We start from the raw sequence: 26,271 nt of genomic DNA, 5'->3' as shown, positions 1-26,271 counted from the left end.
GAAAATGGGGCGCGTGGAGGTGGTGATAGGACAGCAGCAGTGATGGGTGGCGACGATCCCCGCAGCCTGGAACAGCTGATAGGCGGTATTCTGGGAGGCTGATCCAACCACCAATCAGCTGCTCGTGCTAAATCAGGCTGTGCTGAAGCTGACCAAGCTGTTTGCTGTTTGCTGCAAGGAGGTAAATTGCTGGGAGGCAGAGGCCGGTGGGTGGGGGTTGGTGGGTGGGCAGGGCTTCAGCAACATTCACTGTATAAGATGCACAGACATTTCCACCCACTTTTTTGGGGGGCGAAAGTGCATCTTATACACCGAAAAATACGGTACTTCAAAAAAATCCACTTAATGCTCAATCTAGATCTAGAAATAGATTTATTTTAACAAGAATTGAACAGTAAACATATATACAATATAATTACAGACAACCCTGTTTTTAGTATGCACGGAAATAGCCAGTTTTGCTCCAGTGTGAGGAAAAGAAAGAAAGAAAAAGGTAAATTCGGAGATGTTAAATGCTTAGCAAGGCTTACACGCTAGCACCTCCTTTGGAGGTAGAAAGACACCAATATCATAAAACTCAGCCTGCCCCAGGCAGTGAGGAATTTTTGTGCCAATTTTTTCAAATTTACACTTTCATCATGGTTGACAAAAAGAAAAAAAAAGCTTTGCGTGACTTAGTTCCTTTAAAGAATTAGATACAACTGCATAATAAGTTTGAATGCTATCCTCTATGCCATGGGAGAGATGTCATTTTGCTGCCTATGTGAGCAATTATTTTGAGATACGGTAAGGTACAAATTTAATAGTAATAACTGCATTCTAAAAATTGATATTTACCAAAATAATTTCAGTGTGATTGGCCAGCCATCTCTAATATAGTTATCCAAAATGTCCCAATTTAAAAAGAAAACGTATTTGGTATCAAAATCATGAAGGCATTGGCTGCAGTTCTCTGACTTTCTACAAGTCAAGAGTAAGGCTATGATGCTAAGCCCACTTGGAAGAGGCAGACTGAAATCGGTGGGATTTGCTTCCAAGCAGATGTGCTCAGGTACAAAGGTGACAGTCCGTGTTACCCCTGCTCTAGGGATGCTTCTGGAAACCATTTATCACCCTAATAGTGTTTTGATGCCATCGTAATGTCCCTATCATGGTGACCAATTACCTGGAACAGGGAAATGTTAAAAAGAAAAAGGAAGGAAGGAAGATGGAGTGTCACCACGGGAACATCTGAAAAGTTGAAAAAATAGGCTGGTCATGGCCAGTACCCCCCCCCCCCCCAACTCCATTTAGTTTGTAGTGACTTAACAAATCACATCCCCTTATGGACAAAATTGATGTCTGCTATGGAAAAAGAAAAAGAGCTCCAGGTTCCCCTTTCACCCTACAGTATCTGGCATTCTGTACTTCAGTTGGGGAAAAAAAATGGTCTTAATAATGGCCGTGATGAAGTTCAGCAAACAAACAGTGACCATTGTTCCCTCCCCAGCTGCTGCAAAGAAAATCAACCATAATCTCCCCTTGCACAGGATTAATCATAATATATATGTTTGTTGTTACGATTGCAACCCTGTTGTCCCAGCTGTCAGCCGTCCGATCTGCTCCATTTACAATTTTTATAAAGAATTTTTCACATCACAACGCTTCTCTGAATGTACAATATTTTAATATACGTATAAAAATATAGCCCTGCTGTGTATTATACTTACAACTCTACAGAGGAACCATTTTCCCCATACCGTCTTGCTAAAAGGAGGATTGAACAAGACTGCATTCTCAATTATTATTATTAAACCCTTGCGAGAAGCTGCAAAACCATCTCTTCTTTCAAATGCAGCCGCCGAAGCCTCTTGAGCAGAAGAGGACTTTTCTTAAGACTCTTAACGTACATTTGGCAAAGGAAAGGGGCAGGAGAGAATTTGAAAAAATAGGACTTTTTTTTTCTTCTTCTTTAAGATTCATTTGACAAAAATATAGACAGTGACCTATATGTTCTGGCTACTGGATTAGCACTCAGTGACAATCACAACCTCCCCACCCCCACCCAAGGCCTTGCCTCAAATCACTGGCTCAAAATAGGAAACCCAATGGAGAACTCTTCGGTCTAATCTCTGAACAGAGAAATACAAGTTTAATAAAAAGCTCCTAGATGTCTCTTGTTTTACAGATAGGTAGCTGCGATTTTTGTTCATACAGTAGGAAAAAAAAAAAACCCCAGCCATAGGGCAGAAGCAAGCCCCTCCCGCGACCAGACCTTTCACACTGGGGTACAGTTTCAGAAAACCTTTTCATTCAAAGGATGTGGAATGCTAGGAGACGGACAGGCACACCTCTATGCCTTGTTAGCTTTGCTCTCGGGCTGTAATAAACATTGGCTTTGATGGAAGACTGACCTCAGTTGGTGTGTTCGGCGAGGGACGTTTGCTCTTGATCACTGTTTGAAAAGCGCATGTTGGTTTAAAAACAAAAAGGTAGCCATCAAAGTGATAAGGACACTTTGCCCTTCATTTCATGTAGCCCCCAATGCTTAATATGTAGCAGCAAAGCCAAACCGGCACAGTAACTTCAACAACTGAATTTGCTCTCAGCAAAGTAGAACGCACACTGTTCATTTCATTCCCCTCTTTGAAACAACAATGTTATTGCACCTGCGTAGACCAAAAGCCCATGTCTGTAGCAAACACCACGGTGACACCTAGTGGCACACGGGTGTTAAATCCTGTTCTTGTCCACAGTATGCAGTCTCTGCTCATTGTTCATCAAAAAGTGAGGATGATTTTCTACATTCAGCGTAGAGATTAGTCATGACTTTAGACAAGATGTTCTTTTGTTGTATTCTCCCGATTTCTCTCTGCAGGAACGCTCGCTCGGCTTGCTTTCAGCAGGCAAAAGCCAAGTTTCTGATGGCGTCAACCGCTCTGAATGTACTTTTTAATGACTACACAGCCGTGCCGGAACACCGGACATGGCATATTGGGAAGCAGCGTCCATGTGTTGGTGTTGGGGTCATAAGCTTCCATATTTCCTAGGGCGGGGCCTTCGCTGCTGACAATTCCACCAGTGGCATAAATTTTTCCATCAAGAACCACAGCGCTGTGCAGAGAGAGAGAGAGAGAAAGAGAAAGGAGAGGAATGCAGTTAGTAACAGTCCGCTAAGCACTTGCTCTATTTAGTAATTGATCCTGCTGTTTGAAAGAACAGCTTCCGCATTAGAGTCATAACTGCCACAAACCAATGACTATAATAACCAGCACATCAAGCCTTTGCCCACCTTAATTAATTTTCAGATTTCTCCCGTGGGTGGAAAGGCTACCACAAATGTCAATGGAGGGGGACAGGAATTGGCCCGGATGAACCCCACAGCAGGGAGGGCACCATAGCCAATCTTTCCCTTGCTGGGATCGTTTAGGTCCCCATATACACAAACGGAAAGAGAAAATTCAGGACAGCTTTCTACAGTCTATGTAAAGACAATCATAAAGACAGTATGGAGGAATGAAAGAACAGCTTGTGTTGCCTTGGTCTGCTCCCCTCTAGATCCAGAGGCTGCATAGAATGCAATGAGAATCTAACTGGGGGAGGAGGGGGGAAAGGGGGGTTCACGTGGCAGAAAGTTGAGCTACACTCCTAACTAGAGAGTAGGTCTCCAGGCTGCTCGGAGGGGCCAACCAATAGGGAGATGGAGTGAGCAGAGGAACTGAGGATAATTCGAAATGCCTTCTCCTCCTTCTACTGACACGCAGCTGTCAACAAAAGAGCAGCAGCATTTCGGTCCCGATTTAGGGGGTGGGGGTGGAGTGGGGCTCAAAAGGAAGAAGTGAAGAGATCTACTCCATGCAATCGACCCGATATGGTTCCTTCCCCTTCACTTTTATCATTAAGAGGGAACAACCACATTCCCAACCAGGGGGAAAAAAATAATATTTTTTATTTGATTTGATTTTTATCCCCCCTCTATTAGTAACTCAAAGCAGCGAACTGCAAATGTTCTGTGTTGTGTGGCTTCTAGAAGAGAAAGTCTGAGACCTCCCCTCTTCCATCCTATGGTCAGGGGTGAAGTCCAGCAGGTTCTGACAGGGTCTGGAGAACCGGTAGCGGAAATTTTGAGTAGTTCGGAAAACCGGCAAATACCACCTCTGGCTGGCCCCAGAGTGGGGTGGGAATGGAGATTTTGCAATATCCTTCCCCCAGGACTGGGGAGGGAATGGGGATTTTGCAGTATCCTTCCTCTGCCATGGCCACCAAGCCACGCCCACAGAACTGGTAGTAAAAAAAAATTGGATTTCACCACTGGTTTAGGTGCTGCAATAGGATTTGGGTGGTTTTTGCATTTTGCGTGCATGAAAGCAGCCTTCAAAACCAGAAGGCAGAACTGAAAACATCTTGGTTTAGGAATGTTATTATTTAATAGTAAGTTCTTGAGGACAGAGCTTGGTACTTATGCCACCGGCAATGTAAATAGAAAATGCCATTTTGTTCCTTCTCCCCAAAGAGTATGTTGCGCATGTTGATTATAATGTAATGTGCATGAAAAATGGGTGCTTCTTTGCATGGATTTTTTTTTTAATTCACCATTTTAACATCCTTTACAACAGGGGTGTCAAACTCAAGGTCCGGGGGCAGGATCCAGCCTGTGAGGTACTTCGATCTGGCCTGTGGAACCACCCTGGAAATAGTGAAGGACTGGCCCACAGTGCTTCTGCCAGTGAAAATGGAGCTCGGGAGCCTCGGCAGAGCGCTTGAGCTGCCACAGGTGCCCCCAACAGGAATGATGTCGAGCTGGCCACACCCACCTTGGCCACGCCCCCTCCACAATTAAACACAATCCTGATGCAGTTGTCAATGAAATCGAGTTTGACATCCCTGCTTTACAACAATGCTGAATAATCGTTCTGAATGCATGATGAGAATGGTATCAAAGGAATTTCTCAGTTAAAAGCATCTACACTTAAGCTAAGTATTGTGTTACCGTGCCCCTTTTATTGGAGAAATATTTGGCATATTTGGCGTTTTCATACTTGAAAACCACATTTCTTTTGATTCTCAAGCGGTATGAAAGCTTGCTCTGTGCCAGTGCCGTTTGAATCTCAGTCCAACCTATGGACCTGGTTTCCCAATGAGGAAATTTCAGCATCTGGTCTGAACAATGGATAACTCAAATGGCAGTGGCAGAGGAAGCAAAATATGAAAATTTCATTAGGCAGGTAATAAATTACTAGATGACAGCTGTGCTTGGGCACTCAGTTTTCAGGGCGTTCTCTCCAGCTCTTCCATCATCGATCCCTGAAAGCGATTGTTTTCGGGCCAGATGTGATTAAGTGAGCATTTTTGACGGCAGAAGAATTCCTCATTAACATCTGGAGGTATTTTGCCTGATGCTGAATCATCAATATCAATTTCTTCCAGAGCTGTTGCTGAGAGTTTTTGTGATCCAAACATGTTTACCCTCCATTCTTTTTATCCAGGGCTTGTCAAGGGGAGGCATTTCACAATCTCGGTTTGACTGGGTTGTGAACATTAATCCCTGTCCAGAAATAACAGTGAAATGAAGAAATATCTTCTCTAGTAGTCCTCGAGGTTATAAAAGAACATTTAAATGACTGAATTAGCATGTTCATATGCGTCACATTCTTTCTAATTCTTGCTGCCAATTTTAGTAACTGAAAAACAGGAATAGAGCCACACTTAATTTAGCTGGAACTGCTCCAAATAGTCTTTGTTTTTTAATTCCCTTTTATGGTATTTAGGAAATACTTTTTTTTCTTTTTTCTTAATAAAAACAAAAACCAATCAAAAAAATATCATTCCAGTGAAATCTGGTTGTATAAGAAGAAGCTATTCCAGCTTCAAATCCTTGAATCGACTCTCCCTTTTCATTTTGGGAACAGAAACACCCCTATTTTTTTTTTTAAACTGAAGATTATATTCAGTAAACATCCCAAATGAAGATCCCAAAACAGCATTGCTATGAAAACACCAGTGTATCAAGCCTAGCCATCTTTAACACATGAACACCAGAGGTGGGTTTCAGCAGTTCTGGAGAACCAGTACCAGAAATTTTGATTAGTTCGGAGAACCGGTAAATACCACTTCTGACTGGCCCCGCCCTCATCTATTCTCTTTCTCCCGAGTCCCAGCTGATTGGGAGGAAATGGGGATTTTGCAGTAACCTTCCCCTAGAGTGGGGTGGGAATGGAGATTTTACAGTATCCTTCCCCTGCCACGCCCACCAAGCCACACCCTCAGAACTGATAGTAAAAATTTTTGAAACCCACCACTGATGAACACTACTGGAAAAAACCCACCGCAAGCTATTACTCAGCCTATGTCATCCAATCGCATTTAGTGGTAGTGAACAGATGAGCTAAATGAGAGGTTCTGTGCTAATACACTTGCTAATAAGAGGAGAAAGCAACAATCTCCCATTAAGCGATTGGCAAGTTTAGGCTGAGCCAGCCCTTCTCATCCACAGTGGCACAGCCCATTTCCTGGGTACATCAACCTCTGACTCCTGTGGCGACTAAGACATCTGAAAGGGGAACAAGATTAGAGCAGGTGGGGATAAGGAAAAAGTGCAGGATAGCATCAGGAACAGAGAGAGGGTCAGGATTGCTTCCTACTTTCATTTTGGAAAACGACTTAGGAAGTTTTGTTTTCCAAAATGCTTTGATGCTTATTAGGATTTGCACTGTGATCTCATGCATCGTATCTCAAGATAATGCAATCCATTTCATTTCAGTCAGTTTTTGACAAATGCACCTTGTGAAAATTGTCAGAGTAGGAAGACAGGATCTTGAGTTAGCATTTCTCTTTAAGAAACCGAGAAAGGGTAAATGTATGCAGTTCTATAGCCCTCAGTCCTGTTTTATACTTTCAGCAAAATATTTAGTGTAACAAATGGGAAAATTCTATTCAGCAAACCAATAATGCTTGTTTACTTTGGACACAATTCAGTATCCGTCTTGATCACTCTGTTCAGTGAGACAGAAAATCAATGTTTAACTTTCATCCTTTTGATCGACTGGCAAGGAAAGACCTGTGATTCAGCAAAACTAGGGGATCCAAGCCAATGATCCACTTGGGTAAGGCAAGTGTTCTGTCACTCAGCTATAACTTGTATGGTTCCTGGCATTTCTCATAAGCTTTGGTGCTGCTTTTCCTTCTTCCAGATGCTCCAATCTGTTCAGTAACCAAAGCTCTTCTTTCTCTTACTCTGTTGTGAACATAGTAAATCATTATGCCTCTATACAGGCTCCTCTGTTCCTTTCTTATCCTCCTATACTCCATTCATCAGCTGACGAAGCCACCCACCAAATCCAACCCAGCCCCTCACAAGGAAGACTAAGCCAAACGGGGAGATTCTACTGATAGGACTGTAATCCCTCTTGGCATATTGCAAGATTCTGAGGAGACACCAGCAAGGCCATTTGGAGTGGCCTGACTTGGCCTCTGTCAGAGTCATACAAGTTCAGAAGATGTGGAGAGTCCTGGCCCATAGAATTGCCAAGGGTTGGACACAATTGAATGGAAAACATCATCTTCATCATCATCATTGTTGTCAATCTGACTATTTGCGGGCTATGGGCTGACCACACAACAGCTTTTGCTTGGTTTTTTTTATTTGTTACGGCAATGGCTTCACTTTACCAAAAACAAAAGGGAGAATCTTATAATGTGTAGCAGTGGCAATCCAGAACATAACAATTGTTATCTCAACTTCCTGCCTGGTGGGATGGAGAAAGTCTAAGGAAAGTGGGTGAATAGCAATAATTGCTTGAAGTTCAGGCTCACTAATTTTGGCTGGGTCACATCCCTAGATTTCACCTCAGCATGGCAGATAACAATGACCTTTAATAGAGCCTGTCCATACCAGTGTGTCTCAACCTTGATAACTTTAAGTTTATGTAGACTTCAATTTCCAGATTCCCAAATTTTCCGAGTAGAAGTCTACATATCTTAAGAGTTGGTAAAGTTGAGAAACATTGGTTCATGCCATCAGGCATACCATGTCTGGGCATCAAAACCATGGATGACTACTAAATACAAAGGTCCTAACTCTCAGCAACCATCTAACGATTGTCCAGGTGCTTGTAGCTCTGACCTTGTTTGCCTAATATTATTTTACCATCTTGGCCAAGCATAGTCCCTCTGTTGGGCAGCAGCGGCTAAATGCTTATATCATTAAAAACAATGGAAACCCTAATTAAATTGAAATTCAAGTGGGTAGAACTCTGTCAGTTTTTTAAATACTAAATTCATATTATAGTGCTTTTACATTCCCACTCCACCTCCATTTGGATATGCCATTGTGTAATTTTAACTGTTGAGTGATTTGAGGATTTTGGAAAAGAAGGATTAAAATAGTAGAAAATAAACCATATGCTGGTTTATCAATCTTAAATTCCTTTGGCTTTATGTTGATCAGGAATACCAAGCCTCTCCTTTCTCTGATTACTTCTTTAGGGCCAAAGAGAGACAAAGGTACATAGGTCTCACCTATGGACATTATTGTTATTTATAAAATGGTACTTCTAGTCAGGGGTGAAATTCAGCAGGTTCTGGAGAACCGGTAGCGGAAATTTTGAGTAGTTTGGAGAACCAGCAAATACCACCTCTGGCTGGCCCCAGAGTCAGGTGGGAATAGAAATTTTTCAATATCCTTCCCCCAGGAGTGGGGAGGGAATGGGGATTTTGCTGTATCCTTCCCCTGCCAGGCCCACCAAGCCACACCTACCAAGCCACACCACGCCCACCAAGCCATGCCCACAGAACCGGTAGTAAAAAAAATTGAATTCCACCACTGCTTCTAGTGCATGGGAAAAAAGGGCAAATCCTTACTCAGAAGCACAAAGCAAGGAGGAGTGTACATTTCTTGCTTGCTGGGAGGTACAGAAAAAAAAGCAGAAACAATTGAAATGAATTATTTGATCATACACCATTAAAGGAGGAAGAAAAGCATGAAAAATTAAAATCCAACTTAAAAAGTAGGAATATTAGATTATGCATTAGATTATCTAATAGAATATTAGATTATGCTTTCCTTCCCATTATACATACATACTTGAAATCACAATGTGTTTTTCTTTCTGTTCACAGGTAGTTCCTCAACATACAACCAATCATTTACTTCCTGCTCAAAGTTACAAAGGGGCTGAAAAAAGTAACCTACAACAGGTCCTCACACTTACAATTGTTACTACACCCCACGCAACTGGCATGTATTCATGATGGTTGCGGTCTCCCCTCCCTGCACATGATCATCATTTGCAACTTTTGTTGTGGCCTGCCAGCTGCCAGCAGAGCTGGCGGCAGACTTGGACGATGAAGAGGTTGGGGAGGAACTTGGGCCAGTTCTGGAGTCTGGGGAAGGCTCTGATGGATGCTCAGTGTCAGACGCAGAGATAGAGCCAGGGCTGTCTGACATTTCCCAGCCACCGGAGAGGTAGCTGCCTTTGGAGGCTGAGTTAAGTGGGGCAGAAGAACAACTGGGGCCTGTTCCAGATGCGCGTATGTGCAGAGCTGTTAGGAGAGGAGAACAACTGAGGACAAGGAGTCGACTCGGGAAGCAAAGCACACATGGATGCTGAATGGCCCCTCCCTGGCTGGGGAATAAATAGAAGGAAAGGGGAGTGGTGGTTGTAGGAGACAACAGTTCAGATTTCTGAAGATCTGGCTCATCAGGTTTTGTGCCTCAGAGACTGCTTGCCAGAACTTAATTTGCAGCTTTGTGGCTGGGAACTCCTGGCCTGGCAATTATCGCAAGAAACCGATAAGGTCTGTTACTACAGTTAACTCTTTGAAGGGCTGGACTTTTCAGTGTGTGAATGCCATTAATTCACAGGAGATAAATAAAGAGGAGTTTTTCGTGACAAGGAATCTGTTTCTTGTTTCTGTTAAGGATGGGTCAGAACAACTTTCCTAGCCAGCTTCCAACAAGCAAAGTTAATGAGGGGTGGGGTGGGGTGGAAGCCAGATTTGCTTAACAACCGAGTGATTCACTTAATGACCACAACGAAAAAAGGTCATAAAAATTGGACATGATTAACTTCACAATCACCTCACTTAGGAACAGACGTTCTAGTTCCATTTGAGATTGTAAATTGAGGACTACCTTTATTTTCTCTCTCTTCTCCAAAGGATCAAGATTACAGTTGTATAAAGACAGCTTTCAGGTTTGAAAGCTTTTGAGCAAGAAGCAGCCAAGAAATAGCAGTGCTTCCTTTGTGCCATTCATCTAAAGAATCTTTTTCATCCCTAACGAGCCATCTCTTTTAATCTGTGAAAGTACCTCAAAGTCCTCCTCACCTAGTAATAATGGAGCGGTCACCATGCTTTGCTGCTTAAGAACAAAAGATGATTTAAAAAAGAAGAAAGGAAGCAAACACCCAACCTTACTCTGGTGCTGCTCAGTACAGCCTGAATCTTGGCTCTCCTAAAGGTTTTCATGTGGACAACAAATCTTATTTGCCCAAAAGTCACAGGAAAAAGACTGATGATATTTCTACAGGCTGGTTCACTGAACATTCTGGGAAAGTGAAGTTAAATGGGCCATAAAAATATTGCTTAAAAGAAAGCGGCGGGAGTTGATGAAATGCAGCAGAATTGTTTGAAATCGTACCAGATGAGGCAGTTAAAGCAATACATGTGGTTTGTCAGCAGGTACAAAAAACACGGCTGTGGCCATGGGCCTGGAACAGATCAATTTCATCCCGCTATCCAAAAAGGTGGCACTAAAAATCTGAACAATACCACTTATTTCATGTGATACTAAGATAACCATCAAGATTTTGCACTCCGGACATCTACAACACACAGTGCCAGTTGGATTCCAAAGAGATAATCCTGCAAGCCTGAGATAACTTTGCTAATGTCAGATGGATAACAGAAAAGGAAAGGAAATTCCAAAAAAGATTACAGCTTGTTACTAGGTAGACTATTACAAGTTGTGGACAGACTTTCAAAACCTTCTTATCTGTCTACTGAGGACTTTGTATGATCACCAGGTTCAGACCTGGGAAAGGAATGTAAAATAAGCTCTAGGTGGCTTCAGGCTATCAGTGATGACACAGCATGAGCTCAAACAAGCGATTATTGGCAGACAGTCTTAGGGAGATGATCTCCAATGTTTCACAAAACAGTGACAAAGGACTGAACAACAAGCCTTGTCCTGGATCTTTACAGTCCAGATTTGGTAGTCTTATCAGAGTGGCAGACCGAAAGGCAAAATAGGGGCAAGGAATATTATTATGCCTGTACAATGAAGCTGATATGAAGCCTATTTTTTTAAAAAAAATTCAGGAGTATCCGAAGAGAAAAAGAGAAAATTGCGAGTTAAGGATTAAGAAAGAAAGAAAGAAAGAGGAAAAGAAAAGAAAAGAAAAGAAAAGAAAAGAAAAGAAAAAGAAAAGACATCCCCATTACAACTGCAATCCCTGTTATAATCCTTAGGAATTTAACATGAGCCAGCTTTTTGGCTATCAATGCCTTAAACTTTGTCTCAGGCATAAATCACTTCAGTCTGTGATTCACCTGTAGCATAAAGCGACCCTCTGTTCAGTTCCATCGATTTTCAGTAATTCACTATTTTTTTTTAAAAAAAGGAAGACCTATAAATAGGTATTTTAGAATAATCAAAGCATTCAATTTTAAAATTAAAATTTATTTTAATTTATAAAGTATTTGTTAAAACAGGTAAAACCTGAATACCTCTACAGTGTTTCTCCAAAAAGAAGGCCGGGTCTTTATTTTCTTTTTGGAGGGTTCTAATTATTGACTCACCTCGCGGCGGTGGCACTGACAGCCCCGCCCAGCAGGAGCCCGGTGCTGGCCCACTTCTTCTGCAGCTGCTGACCGCCACTTGCATGCATCGCTCCGGCCTCCGTTTCTCCTTCAGTTGCCTGCTGGAAGGCATCTGTAGCTGATAATAGAGCTCCAGATCGATCCGAGTTCTATTATTGGCTGCAGATGCCTTCTGGCAGGCTTCTGAAGGCTAAACAGAGGCCAGGACGATACGTGCGAGTGGCAGCAAGCAGCCGCAGAAGAAGGCGAGGCAGGTGTTGGGGTGTGCGAGGCCTGGTAAGTAGGGCAGCTCCACCACCCCCACTCCCACCGCCACCCTAGCTTATTTTTTACCTGTGTGTCTTGCCCCACCCCCTGCACCCTGGGGTGGGCAGGGTCTTAATTAGGGCTAATTTTGTAGGTGGGGCTTAATTTGATTGCATGTGCTTAAAAACATGATAGGACTTCTTTTCAAGGTGGATTGTCTTTTTGGAGAAACACGGTATGTACAATTTTTACTCCATCACTAGGAAGAATTCGTCTCCTCCATCTTGGATGTAAAAAAAAAAAGAATTATTCTGAACAGCAGAATGCCTTAAGTAACTGTTCTACTTTTGTGGGTTTTCAAAGGGATGTAAATGTAAAATTATCTTCTATCTTAGATAAACTCTCAAGTCTTCAGATTATTATAGAAGTCCTAGTCTGTCAAGACATCTTGGTGAAAGCATGACTGCATTAAATTCATTCACATCCAAGTAATTTTAATATCACTGAAGAACATCCCTCATTTAAAAAAAAAGCTTCACATAATTAATGGAATGAATTACCAAGGGAAGCTCTGTCAGTTGTACCACACTGTTTGCTTCTGGTTTACAATCTTGAGAGAAAAAATATAATTAACTACTGCACGGACACAGTGGGGTTCTCCTACATTCAATTTCACTCTTGTTAACTCAGAGGAACAATGAAAATCCGTAATTAGCACAGAAGCAGCAGGAACACAGTGGCTTTGGCTGGGATTTGGACTGTAATATTTTCTGCATATAATGTAATGTTAGCTTCAGGACAGCATTCTTTTTACAACCAAGAGAGGGCACTCTTTCAATAAAAACAGGAGAAACAGTACAAAAATCAGAAAATATGTTTCTGTTGTAAGGGATATGGTACTTTCCTCTCTTCGAGTCCCAATATTGAGAATGGAAACAATAATATGTCATTTTAAAAGCCAAAATCTAAATATAATATGTATATATTGGATTTTATTTAAGAGCAATAATTAGAACCAATACAAACTAAATTAGAACAAAAAGAGAGAAATAACAGGGAAAGCAAAAATTGCAACAAGAAGAGAAAGTAGAAAAAAAGAGAAAGACATAAAGACGGATTTATAAATACACAGAAGTAGCTTCTGATATTCTTCACAGCAGTTATAATTATACTTTAACATCTCTCTAAAGTAGCATTGTGACTCTCTTCTTTCTACAATCTATTCTGTCTAATCATCAAAGCCATGAATTACAAATTCATTTTTTTTTCATTTTTATGCAAAAAGTCCCTTAAGAGGTTTTCAGTCACCAATAAATGTAGTTATTGACCAATCTCAAATCAAAGAAACCAGTTTGTCTGTATGTACAAGACTTAGAAAAGGGTGCTATATAATAAAAAGCCAAAACCTTTTAATAATAAGAGTAGGCTACTGCAGGGGTATCAAACTTGTGTCGTCATGTGACATATCACAACTTCCCCCCCCCTTCGCTAAAATGGGGGTGGGCATGGCCAGTGCGTGACGCATCCGGCCCACGGGCCGTGTGTTTGACACCCCTGGGCTACTGGGATCCGCTAACGGTTCACCTGAACTGGTCCGAACTGGTCGAAACCCACCACTGATGCAGATGGTCCTCATTTAACAACCCTAATTTGGACTGTTGCTACTGAAATAGTCACCAAGTAGAGAATTGCATAAGCACAAATGTCCTTTCCTTCTGGAAAGATGGCAGACTATTCGGTTTCACACTTTCTGCTTTTGTTTCTCTCCTAACCTCTCTCTCACCCTCTGGAATACTTGAATGCCCACTTACTGCCTTCTGCACACCGAGAGCAATGCGACGACACCAGCAGATGGGTTGGGAACTGCAGGTGTGCTTACAGTACTTTCTTGAAATCTCTTCTCTAATCTCTCTGCTCTCTGGGGAGGGAAGTTGGTGGGAGAACAAAAGTGATATCTGTAGGTAATCTCTCCTTTCTCTGGTTCTTTCCCGCTGCCAGTGCTGTTGCGTTGCTTTCGATGAGTAGAGGAGCCAACGGCTTAGTCTCTTGAAATCCCTGTCCAGTCCCACTGCTCTGCATTAAAGGTTTGCTATACAATGTTGAACTTTTTCTTAGTTCATAGCAAAGGATGTTTGACTATGTTAGACCTATTTCCAGGTCTCATTCCAATACAACATCTATTTATTTATTTGTATACTGCCTTTATTATTTTTTATAAATAACTCAAGGTGGCAAACATACCTAATGCCCCTTCTTCTTCCTTCTCCCCCCCCCGCCCCCAACCACCACCCTGTGACGCGAGTTGGACTGAGAGTGAGTGACTTATGCCACAGCTGAATTTTCTGTACTCCTCCATTCCTCCTTTGGACATTTGGGGAGGAACTTTGAAGCTTTTTGGAACAGTTTGAAAGAGAGCAAGCTATTAAATAGAAACTGTGTTTTACACAAGCCATAATGAATTAACAAGCCTATCTATTTGATGATATTGCTACCAGGGTTATCACGATTTGCGAGCTATGCAAATATTAATGTAATTAACTTGTTATTATATGCAATCCAAACTGGGAACTTCAGATTTACTGCAAAACAAACTTTTCAGCCCACCCCACCCCACATTGCTGTTGTGGGAAAAACAGGAGGAGAGGAAGGAGCATTAGGTATTTTTGCTGCCTTGAGTTATTTATAAAAATAATAAAGATAGAAAAGAAAGAAAGAAAGACAGAAAGAATCTGTTTCTTTTCATTCAAAATTGGCAAAGAGAGATCAGCCTGAGGCCACGATAGCAGCGCATTTGACTAGTTACATATAGAAAGTGCCAGATTGGAGATGGGAGGTTAAATATTGTTTTGGCATCTGGCTTCAGAGATGTTTATTTTCTCTCTCTAATAATTGAGTCAATACTTGGGATTCAGTACCCATTAGCTTTCGCTTACAATTCCACACCAAGATTCTAAAATTAACACCATTAGTTTTGGACTATGATCTGTTTTAATAATCAATTAGTGATGAACTTTAAACTGGTGTGTACACATACACGTTTGTGTCTTAGGCACAAAGATATATTTCAATCAGATAGATAGAGTTTATAGGTGGAGCTGAAAGGTAAAGACAGTGGACATAGTGAAAACCCTGCTTGGGCCACACTCCAACCTCTGCACATTTAATACAATGAAGCTTTTGTAATAACATTGCACCTGGGGCTTTAAGTCATACTAAGCATGGACAAAGCCTGGGTACCATTTCATTCTTTCCGACTTTCAAGATGACACTGTAACACTGCCATGAGATGTCAATTAAATCCCAATCAGTTCCTTGCCCCCCTCCTCAAATACTTTTAAAATAGCCCTTTCTTCCCTGGGCCAAACATTCAAATTTCACCACAAATTCTAAACTGCAGGTAGTATAGCTTTGCTTATCCAAATTTAATAGTTGTTTCTATTTTTAATCATGCAACCAAAATGCATCGATTAAAAACTGTATTGTTGATTCTATTAAGTGGGACATTCCTGATGCAGTGGATTTATTGCACCGGTTTGCATATATGAATATATTATAAATATAAATATAATATGGAAAGGCAACTGAATTAAAAAGCGGGATGAGGCTTTTGCATTGCCTTTATTCTGCTTGCCACAGGTCTCTCCCCTGGTTATTCAGGGCAAAATTCAGGAGTGTTAAGAGATAAGCCATGAAACTTTCAATGACGGCTTTACCTATGGCCACAGCACTTCTCTGTTGCACATTCCCAATGCAATGCTTTTAATGCTAAACATCTCTTCAGTAGCTTTTGAGAAAATTCATCCTACCTGAATCTTTATGAAATGAGTGGCATACATTTTATTTGTGATCAGGACAAACCTGAGACATGCTCCATTTTAGCCACTCAATCTGCCCAATTCTCCAAGAGAATAGCAATAGCACTTAGACTTAGATTCCACTTCACAGTGCTTTTACAGCCCTCTCTAAGCAGTTTTACAGAGTCAGCATATTGCCCCCAACAATTTGAGTCCTCATTTTACCCACCTGGGAAGGATGGAAGGCTGAGTCAACCTTGAGCCTGGTGAGATTTGAACTCCCAAATTGCAGTCAGCTGGCAGTCAGCAGAAGTAGCCTGCAGTACTGCCCTCTAACCATTGCACCACCATTAGCAAAATGCTGAAGACAGGGCCCACTCAGATAGACCTTGATGTGTAGCTACCGAAAGTAAAACTGGTGGTGAGGATGCATAACCTCAGTTTTCCTGGCTATAGTATGGAAAACACTTGGTCCTTAAAAGAACGACCAAGAAGCAATCTGACTGCAACTTCATTCCTGCTGTATTGCTCATTCCCACACCATCACTTTCTTGAGCAAGGGGAAAAAAATGTACTGGAACACGGTAGCAATTCAGTCATCCTCTGGTTGTTTGGCTCACCTGCAAAACTGCCTGGAGTGGTTCATGTTGGGGCCTGCTTTAATATTGCCTTTTTCTGGATCGTAGATGGTGGTTGCTCGTGCGTAAGCTCCTCCAAGGATAAAGATGAAACCATTGAGAGTGACTGCAGGAGCATATTTGTTATCTGTCGATGGAAAAAAAAAAAAAAAAGCAACATTGAGATTGGTTACCAGGGTTGGTACTAGATTCAAGCTTCTCATTTATGCATCCCCCTTATTTATAGATCAGTCACGTTTCTTGAAATCTCCAAGGCCAGCAAAAGAAAAATGAGGAAATATTTTTGCTGCTGTTCTTACTGCTGATTGTGTTCTTCACCCCTAAACTTCTGAAAGGCACTTTTAAAAGTTTGTGGGTCTTCCCCATTCTTAGTACACAGTAGCTGTAATCCAACAGCACTGTCACTTCCCCTATTGGCATGCATTCTTGTGCCTGCAAAAAAAAAGTATGGCCCTCGTGAAACTGAAATGATCTGCCAAATTATTTCAGACATGGAACCGCAGCCCATTTTTTTGAGACAACAAGATTAGTTTCTAAGCAGCATAATCAGATGGTGGCTCTGATGTTAGATATTCCATACTTAGCTTTGAGGTGAATCGATATTCTAGTCTAACCTCTTTTGATCCATCTCTTTTCTTTTTAGCCGAATATACACAGCAGGGAACCAGAAACTGCAGGCCAGCTTTTCTCAGCCTTTCTGACCCTGGATATAATGGGTTACAATTCTGATCATCTGTACTAGCCTCCTTATGGGATTTAAGGAAATATGGAAAATACTGCAATGGGGCAAATGACGAAGATATATTAAGTAATGCCACAGAGAGCGTTCCCCAATCCTTTGTCCCCTGGTAGTATCCAAGTACAGCTTCTGCTGTTTGTAGCTGACATGCAGGGCTAGCTGCCAATTTTTAAGACCTAAACTGGTCCTCCATGATCATTGGAGCCTTAACACAAGATTTCTGCAAATCCAACAGATACTGTACAATCTACTTGTTTTCACACTTCACCTGGCATGTTATGTTACATAATGTACACATTTTTTTTAGATCTCACTTCTAAGTGAGGTTCAGGTTAGCAAAATAGACACAGCTCTGTTTACTATGCACATTAGCATCCATTCTTTTCCATGTTGTTTGCATACTTCATGAGAACAACTGAACTAGCTTAAGAAAACATTTTCCCCTGACTGCTGTTCACCTTAAACTTTTGTTTGTTTGTGTAAAGTATGAATAATGGGACTGACTTGGGGCCAACTAGGACTCAGTTGACTTCTTACAGTCAGTTTACATGTTAGAATTTTGTATAAACTATATACGCCTGTGCTTTAATAATAACCATATGTTTTGGGGAAGACAGATGTAAGCACATCGCCTTGTCGTATTTAGTTCCCAGATCACAGTAAATTTATATGTGGGCATGAAAGGATTTGTCCTCCGCCCATCCCCAAAAATCTCTGCCTAAAATTCATTTTAAAAATATCCCCCCCCTCTCCTGCTCACCTATGTATCATTAACTTTAGGTGTTAATTCTCTCAAAGCAGAGAAAGTTACCTGAAAAGAAAAAGTTAAAATGATAACACCCAAACAAGATCATGTACCCTGCATCAATAATACCATTTAATCAGTATTCTTTAATACAGTCTTTTGAAATCTGGTATTCTTTGACAATGTTTACCTTCTTCTCCTATCACTCCTAGCCAGGACTGGAGTCTAACACCTCTGTAGAAGTACTAGGTGGAGAAATCCTATTTTTAACTACCCTTTTAGGTATGGGGAAGCCAATTGTCCAAACAGATAAAAAGCAAGTCATTTGTCAGCCTTTTTTTGAAGACAACATTACTTCCAGTAGATACCACCAAGTTTTGTGACTTCTGAAACTTGGAAAATTAAAATGTGGTTATTGCTACTGCTGCAACATATTATTTGGATGTGTCCTTCCCATACATGCTGATCACATTTCCTTGGCTCCTTTCATGGGACTATTACTTTGCAAAATATGTATTAATCTAATAAAGAAACATTAACTCAAAAGCCCAGAGGGATATTCTTTTGGGTTGTATCAAGGCAGAAATATAAGCTCCCCAGCAGGAGGCTAATGCCCTGCAGTGGATATCACCTTGTGAATGTCCCACTTTGAGGTTTTAATAGCAGAGTTCTGCTTTTGTCTCTTCTGAAGTCAGCAGTTTCTCAGATCTCCTGCAGAAGAATCAGCATTATATTCTTGTGTGCTTTCTCCCCTGCCCCCCAAGTATAAGTTTATTGTGCTTTTAATGACCCATCAAATATAGTTACAATTTTTTTGTTGTTGTTGTTGAACCAAGCTCTATTTTGAAATGTGAGAATGAGTGAGAAGGAATCAAGCCTCACTTACTGGTTTTAGGGAGAGGAATATTGTGTACGTGGTCATTGATCTAGGTTTTCAGATTGTCCTATTGAGCTGTGGGTGCCTGTCAATACTTCAGTGACCATTTTATCTTAAAAAAGGGAAGGGACAAACATTTTAAATCAGTAGATCGCTAACCTGGCCCTCTCAATGGATAGTTTTCAGGGACCATTACATTAATTATCCCCTCCAGCTATCCTAAGCAAACTGTCAGTGTATAAGAAATTATGAGCTGGGATAGCCATAACAACAAGTCAGCCAATGGGAACTGTTTGGTGATTAAGAACAGGATGTGTTGTGAGCCATGGGAGACAGCTCGGAGCCTGGGCGTGGCTTAGCTTAGCTTAACTGATCTGTATATGTATATGTATATGTATATGTATATGTATATGTATATGTATATGTATATGTATATGTATATGTGTAATATATATATATATATATATATATATATATATATATATATATATATATATATATATGTTTTTCTTCTAGCCAGGTTTTCCCTACGTAGCCAAGGTTTTTTTGTAGCTCCAGCTCAGTAGAATCTCATCTACTCGGTTCTGCGCTTTTTTCTTTTCTAACACCTAGCAAGCTCTCACTGCTAGAAAAACACACATAAACCCTACGAAGAAGTAAGAAAATTGATACTGTGCCTTTACAGGGAGGATATGGGTGTGGCCTACTGATGACAGCTAACAAGCTAGAAATGGATCTATTTAGGTCTCCCACCTAGCAGTGAGAGCTTGCTAGGTGTTAGAAAAGAAAAAAGCCCAGAACCGAGTAGATGAGATTCTACTGAGCTGGAGCTACAAAAAAAACCTTGGCTACGTAGGGAAAACCTGGCTAGAAAGAATATGCACATAAAAGCCTACGAAAAAGAAAAAGAAACATATATATATACACACACACATACACATATGAGTTCGTTTTGTCCTTGCATTATAGCTTCTACTTCTGCTTCTTGTCTTTGTACTTGCTACCATGTTGCAAGAGCTGCATGGGTATTGTATATATGCATCATGTTTTATATCATTGTATATAAACAAGTTTCTTCTATAAATGAATCCTGCTGAATTATTTACTGGTGTGCTGGTTGGATTGCTGCAAACTCTGACACAAACACCCTCTGTTTTGAGTGGCAACAATTCTGTCCTTTTTTTTTGTCCGTAGTAATAGATAATATTGCAGCATAACTAAATATGTTTTATTTGATCCATAAAGGACTAGAATTTTACAATAAAATCAGAATCAGAACATAGATCACATCTCCAAACTTCAAACATTTGTCAACCAGGAGGTTGATGGATCAAGGGGCAGTGTTCAAGATTAAACCATTAATAATAAAAACTAATATTTTAAAAATATTGAAAAAATAGTACGTGAAAAAGGGTAGTGACTATAAATTGAATTAGAAGATACATCTCTCCATAAAGGCTGAATGACATTGGATAATCAATACTGTCTTTCACAATGTAATACCTGTCAATCATCTTGCTGAAGTTCTTCAGGTTGATTATTTGTGAATCTGAACATATGGGGTCTGTCTTGCACAACAGCTTTGAAGTCCACTCTATTAAGTATATTGACTACCCTGAATACCGAATAAAGCAAGCAGAGTTTCATCATGTCCCTAAATTGCACCTACCTCCATACACCAAGTTACCTCTAATTATCTTTGCAGTACAAATGGGAGGAAGGCTAGGTTGTATAAATTAACAGATGACCATTTGGAGAACTATAATCACAGGGAAATAATTAGTTCTTCTTCTTTGGGGTATTTGTGGTTCACGTATGTGGATCATGATAGGACAGAAGATAATGCTGTCAAGAGCTGAGCCCATCTTGGATCAAAGATCTAGACTAGACTGATCCCTGAAGGCCAGTCTTTGGGACCAAACTATAGTTCAACATAAGCAAAGAGAATATAATGTATTTCTCATTAAAAAGTTACCACAGAAGTTGCTGCTGGGCAAAATTCAGGTCTGACATCTGAGGATATTTGCTAGAACTTGATAGTGAACTAACACTGAAGAATTCAGATATTCTGTATCTATAGCTATACCCTTATATCTGTCTATCCATCTACCCACAAATGCACACACGTACTATAAACCCACACACAAATCTCCACATTATTTCAAGGTACATGGAGAAGCATTGGCAAAACCAATTCTTGACAGAGGCACAACTTGGAAATGTCCCTTGGTAAAAAGAAAACATCCAAATGTGCACTTATCCTAATGAAAGATAAGGTAAGAATGGTAGGGTGCAAAGATAATTGTTCAGTTACACTTGTCTAAGAAATTGACAAGAAAAGCTATCTTAGAGAAAACTACTTAAGGGACTCAAAGGGCTAAGACATCATGGAAAGAACAACAAACTCCCCAAAGTGGAAAGAGGATGTAGCAGTAAAAAAATAGGAGTCTTTGAAATGGAAATGCAGGTCCATATTCCAAACAGAAAGTTTGTACACTATTATGATGATGATGATGATGATTACCAATGCCATGATATATACTGAATAGAGTTAGTTGCTTTAGGAGCTGGATGCATTCCTCCTTACCCCCATCAGAGGAGGGAACCAAAGTTAGTCCCCTGTGGCTTTCCAGGTGCAACAAGAATGCAATTCAGACTGACTTGTGGAATCCTAGGATTGGAAGCAGCAGAAAAGCCTAAAGGACTATCCTGCAGTTCTGCAACTAAAAGGCATCATTAGAAAGTTGCAACTTATAATGGGATAAGGAGCAAATGTAATAACTATTCGTTTAAACATTTACTACATTCTTTAGATGCCTTTATCAAGATGCCCCTAAGCCAGGGGTATCAAACTCGATTTCATTGAGGGCTGCATCAGGGTTGTGTTTGACTTTGTGGGGGCTGGTGGCCAGGTACAGCATGGCCATCTTGATGTCAATTGTTTTGGGGGCGCCTGTGGTGGCCCGAGTACTCTGCCAGAGAAAATGGGCTCCCAAGCTGTTTTCGGCTGGGACGGCCTCCTGCAACCCTCTGCCAGTGAAAATGTAGCTCCGTTGTTGGTGGCAGAAGCACTACGGGCTGGTCCTTTACTGTTTCCAGGGCGGCCCCACAGGACAGATCTAAGCACCCCACGGGCCTTGAGTTTGACACCCCTGCCCTAAACTGATCACAGGGGCAAGGAATCAAGGAATCCAACAGCGGGCAGTCATCATATGAAAATAAGCTTCTGTCAAATCTATGAAAGGAAATTTATGTTCCTAAGTAAGAAAGTTAAGGATTATAGTGAGGAAAATCATACAAAATCTCAATATCTGAAGGTAAGCAGTGATAGTCCTTGGGCTTAATTTAGAATCAAAGAAAGTCACTAATTAACATGGATCCTTATGTAGCATGGGCATTATTTCCCACAACAGAACCCAGCTGGGAGAACTAAGAGGGGCTGCCTAAGGGATGAGGGGAAAATAGAAGTAATAAAGCATTCCTGAGAGACAACAGAGAGATCACACATATCCATTGACATAGAGTCCCAGGCATGAAAAAAATAGGAAAGACTTACAAATCTATAGCAAAGAAGAATCTCATGACTGAGAATTCGTATCCCTGATAATCTGCACGGAAAAGAGAGAACTGAGCAGTGAATCAAATCATCAGTGACTGCCTTCTAGATTTTAGACAATTGTCAAGAGCTCCTGCTGTTCCTTGAAGCCATCAGTCTATGATCCAGGCACACTGGGTGCCTACAGTGACTGAATTAGTGACATGTTCTAGCAAAGCTAACATGCACAATCCCTAAAACAATGCAAGCAAGAGGTGAGGAGGAAGAGGAAGGAAAAATTAACAACTAACAAAACCCCAAAGGAATAAGACAGCTTGTGCACTTATGAAATGGAGCTTCTTTAAACTAGCACTTGTATATTTCTTTCATTCTTCCCTATTGAAAGGGAGAGAGACTACCCAATTTGCTATCCTACAATTTCAGGTAATAGGAAGTTACCCATATGTCTCTACTGCATGCTTTCCAATTTATTATCAATCCAACCTATCTTGTGTCGGTGTAAGTTTCATGGCTTGGGAGTTTGCTTTTGTTACTGTAAATTCTACCAGGAATATTTTGCTCACTGAACACCACACTGACTATCCCCTCCTTCTCCCCCAAATTATATAGAAAACAGGCCAAAAAAAGAAAAAAAGAGAAAGCAAGAGAGAGAGAGCATTCACTAGGGAGCAACAAATAAAAATAAGAAAACTGTAGAAAAGAACATTTTGTAAAGATATTGAACTTTTATGAGTAGCAGTGTTTGTAATGAAAGTCAGGTACAATTCATGGAATCGTTTTTTTTAAAAACACATAGCATGAAATAGAAAACAACAACAATATTTTTCTGAAAACTCTGCTTGCTTAGATAAAGGATATTCTACTGCTAAGACAGATTCAGCAACTTGCTTGCTGTATTTCTGTTTAGATGTATCCCCTCTTCAACAGAAGTGCAAATAAAACCTGACAGAATCTGGAATTCCCTATCTCTTTTTTTTTTTTTGAATCTTGAATTTTTGAGAAAAATACAAGAAGAACATGCTTCTGCCTACAAAATATATCCAGCTTTTAACATATTTGAAGAAAGCAGGCGGGAATTTTGTATTATTCAAAGTGCACATCTATTCAAAAAAGAGGAACAATCTCTCTGTATATTTTGTAGTAATGAATCTCGGGTTGGGAGCTTACCCCAGAGTTGGAAAGGCTAAACAGGTTACAGAAATAGTAATTATTGCTCATGGGTAATTCCAGTGAGATCAAACCTTTATAATGAAAAAAGTGCAAGATCTATTAGAAGAACTAATAGCTAAATTTGGAGTTTAATTCAGAACTCATTTTTGCCTATGAAGTATGGACGATCTCTCAAAGCTGAACTAAAGCAGTGTTATTATTTCAAAGCCTGATAATCCCACATTAAAATATTAGTTTGGGACAAGTTATGTTATTAGTGCCCCCCCCCCAATGCTACAGAACAGAAGAATAAAGATTTAGGGTGTTCATAGGTTGAAGTATAAAATGAAAAAGTACTAGGTGAAATTAAAAATAAAACATAAAGTGCAAGAACTTTAATTTAATTTAACTTTAATTTGCATTCCAACTGCAGATTAGGAGACTATCCAGGCAAACTTGCAACACATTTTGATGTAATTTTCCTATGTCTGCATGCTGAGATAGTAATTCTTTGAATTAACATTTTAATTTTATTCACAATATTAAAATACAAACTCCAAAAAAGGGAAAAAAACACAAAAACAAAGCAAAATTAAACAAGACCTTAAAAGAGTGCATTAAAAACACGCATAGATATATTTTTCCCCTTAGTTGAATATTGATAAATGTATTTCAAGAATAATAGTTCCCCACCTCTTGAAACAGGCCCACAAATTACGAACTTCTATAAATCTGTTTATGTAACCAATTTGATCTGGCATTTATCTAGTTTATAAAAATGTTACATTAATTGGTAAAACCAACAATAAACTTGTATTTAACCAAGTCCACAACAGCCTCTGATCTGCTGTAAACCACCACAATCGTTACCTTTAGTCTCTCCAGGATCAATTATCCTTGATTGATTCTTAATGATAAAACTTTAACTTAAAATCTAACTGGGATCTTCCCCAACAATTGTATCTCATTCCCCAAGATCATAAATCTCTGTTGTAAATATCTCTGCAGCATTGCCTGGAATGCACTACCTGACTCTGTGGTTTCTTCCCCAAACCCCCAAAACTTTAACCTTAGACTGTCTACTGTTGACCTTACCCCATTTCTAAGAGGTCTGTAAGGGACGTGCATAAGCGTACCAGTGTACCTACTGTCCCTGTCCTAATGTCCCCTTTTATTCATATCCATTTCATGTATTCATAATCATGTTTATACTTATATATCTAATAATACACGCTTGACAAATAAATAAATAAAAATAAATTTTAAAAATTGTTGTTCAAAGAATTCTCCTTGAGTTGTAATGCAGTGCCTCTTGACAATTGTTTTGTGATTATATATATACCCATTTCCCAATCTCCATCAATCTTCTTGAGAAAGTCCAGTCCATCACTCATCAATTCTGTCATTTCTAAGTCTTTAAATTTCTTGCCCCTTTCAGCCTTCTCCGGCAAGCCTGCAGTTTTCAAATCAGGCTTCTTTTCCTTTAAATCTGCCAGAAACAAACTAGACTCCAATCCATCTGGTTGCAAATCTGGTTTAACTGCTGGTGCTTATACTTGAGTGTCATCTTTGGGTTGATTTAAAACTGTAGTTGTTTTATCAAACTTTTAATCTAAGTTTTCAATTTCAGTATGTTTTTCAAAGGCTTCCCAAAGGGCTTTATCATTAAGTTGATGCATTATTTACAATTTTAATACTCTCCAAATTTTTCCTGTAGCTGAGCTTTCCCATTCAGACATAAATAGTTCCTCTCAATGACAGGAGAAGTAAATATACCATAACAAAATAACCACAGAAAAAATTCAGCTAATATTTCCCACAATGAAAAGTAAATAGAAAAAAAGGCAGATTCCCACCAGAAGTTAAAAGAAAGAAGACCAGAGCTTTTAAAAATTAATAGCATACAAAATCCTTGCAGTGAAAATCTGATGTAAATCAAATTCAATTGCTTTCACGACCTAAAAAAGTCACCATCTACTTGTATATGGGGAAAGCAAAAATAGTTCACAACTCTGAAATAAAGCAATAAAAAAATGCAAAGAAATCACATTAAAATTCAGCAAGGAGTTAGAGTAAATCAGCATTCAACCAGTTGATTAACCGTTAAAAATAAGAATGAAACTGAAAAAAGAAATTACTTTTTGCAATTAAAACCTGAGGTAAACTTAAAAAGAACAAACAATTGAAAGGAAAAGATGGAGACATGATCCTCCAGCCACTCCTACTGAAAACTGCAACCATTGACATTCCTCTTCCCAGGTATGCCCATAGTCATCTGATGGTGTTCTTGAATCATTCCTGTTTCTCCTATTTGAATCTGGGGAGCATGCCACCAAAGAACCAGCTTTGGCAGCAAAATAAGCTTTTGCTGGCAGAAGGAAATATCGCTCTGCCGCACAGCATGCCATTTTTTAGACTTTTACCAAGATACTATCTCTTTTGTCCACCGTGAACAAGGATGTTAATGATGGCCCCAACTTTTCAAAAGAAAACCACAGCAATCATTTATTTATTAGGTGATTTAGGGATATAAATTAAACCTGGGAAATCTGCATCTTAGTACATTAGGTCCTTGTTTAGTGACCACAGCTGGGACTGGCAACTTGGTCAATAAGCAAAGTAGTTTTCTCAGTGCAATCACGACTGTGCTTATGATCTTACTTCAGCTTTCCTTTTCTTTACAGATCAGCAAAAGTGTAATTGTTGCAAGGTTACTTTTTCAGCACTG

The 26,271-nt window shown here is 40.0% G+C and overlaps 1 protein-coding gene across 1 annotated transcript in view; it reads right to left on the bottom strand.

The window, feature by feature from the left end:
* Positions 1-2,835: 2,835 nt before the first annotated feature.
* KLHL29 (kelch like family member 29) overlaps positions 2,836-26,271 on the bottom strand; it is a 278,015-nt gene continuing 254,579 nt past the window's right edge. The window contains exons 11-12 of the mRNA XM_070955789.1: positions 16,460-16,604; positions 2,836-3,093 (exon numbers count right to left, since the gene is read on the bottom strand). Of these exons, the coding sequence (XP_070811890.1) occupies positions 2,910-3,093; positions 16,460-16,604 (329 nt within the window). The 3' untranslated portion in view covers positions 2,836-2,909. The remainder of the gene's footprint in view (positions 3,094-16,459; positions 16,605-26,271) is intronic.

This window comes from Pituophis catenifer, unplaced genomic scaffold, assembly GCF_029215685.1.
Source record: "Pituophis catenifer annectens isolate HBS135680 unplaced genomic scaffold, rPitCat1.0.hap2 SCAF_1, whole genome shotgun sequence".
Classification (NCBI taxonomy): domain Eukaryota; kingdom Metazoa; phylum Chordata; class Lepidosauria; order Squamata; family Colubridae; genus Pituophis; species Pituophis catenifer.
Note: the sequence above shows the minus strand (reverse complement) of the source record. Positions and strands in the feature narration are given on the sequence as shown.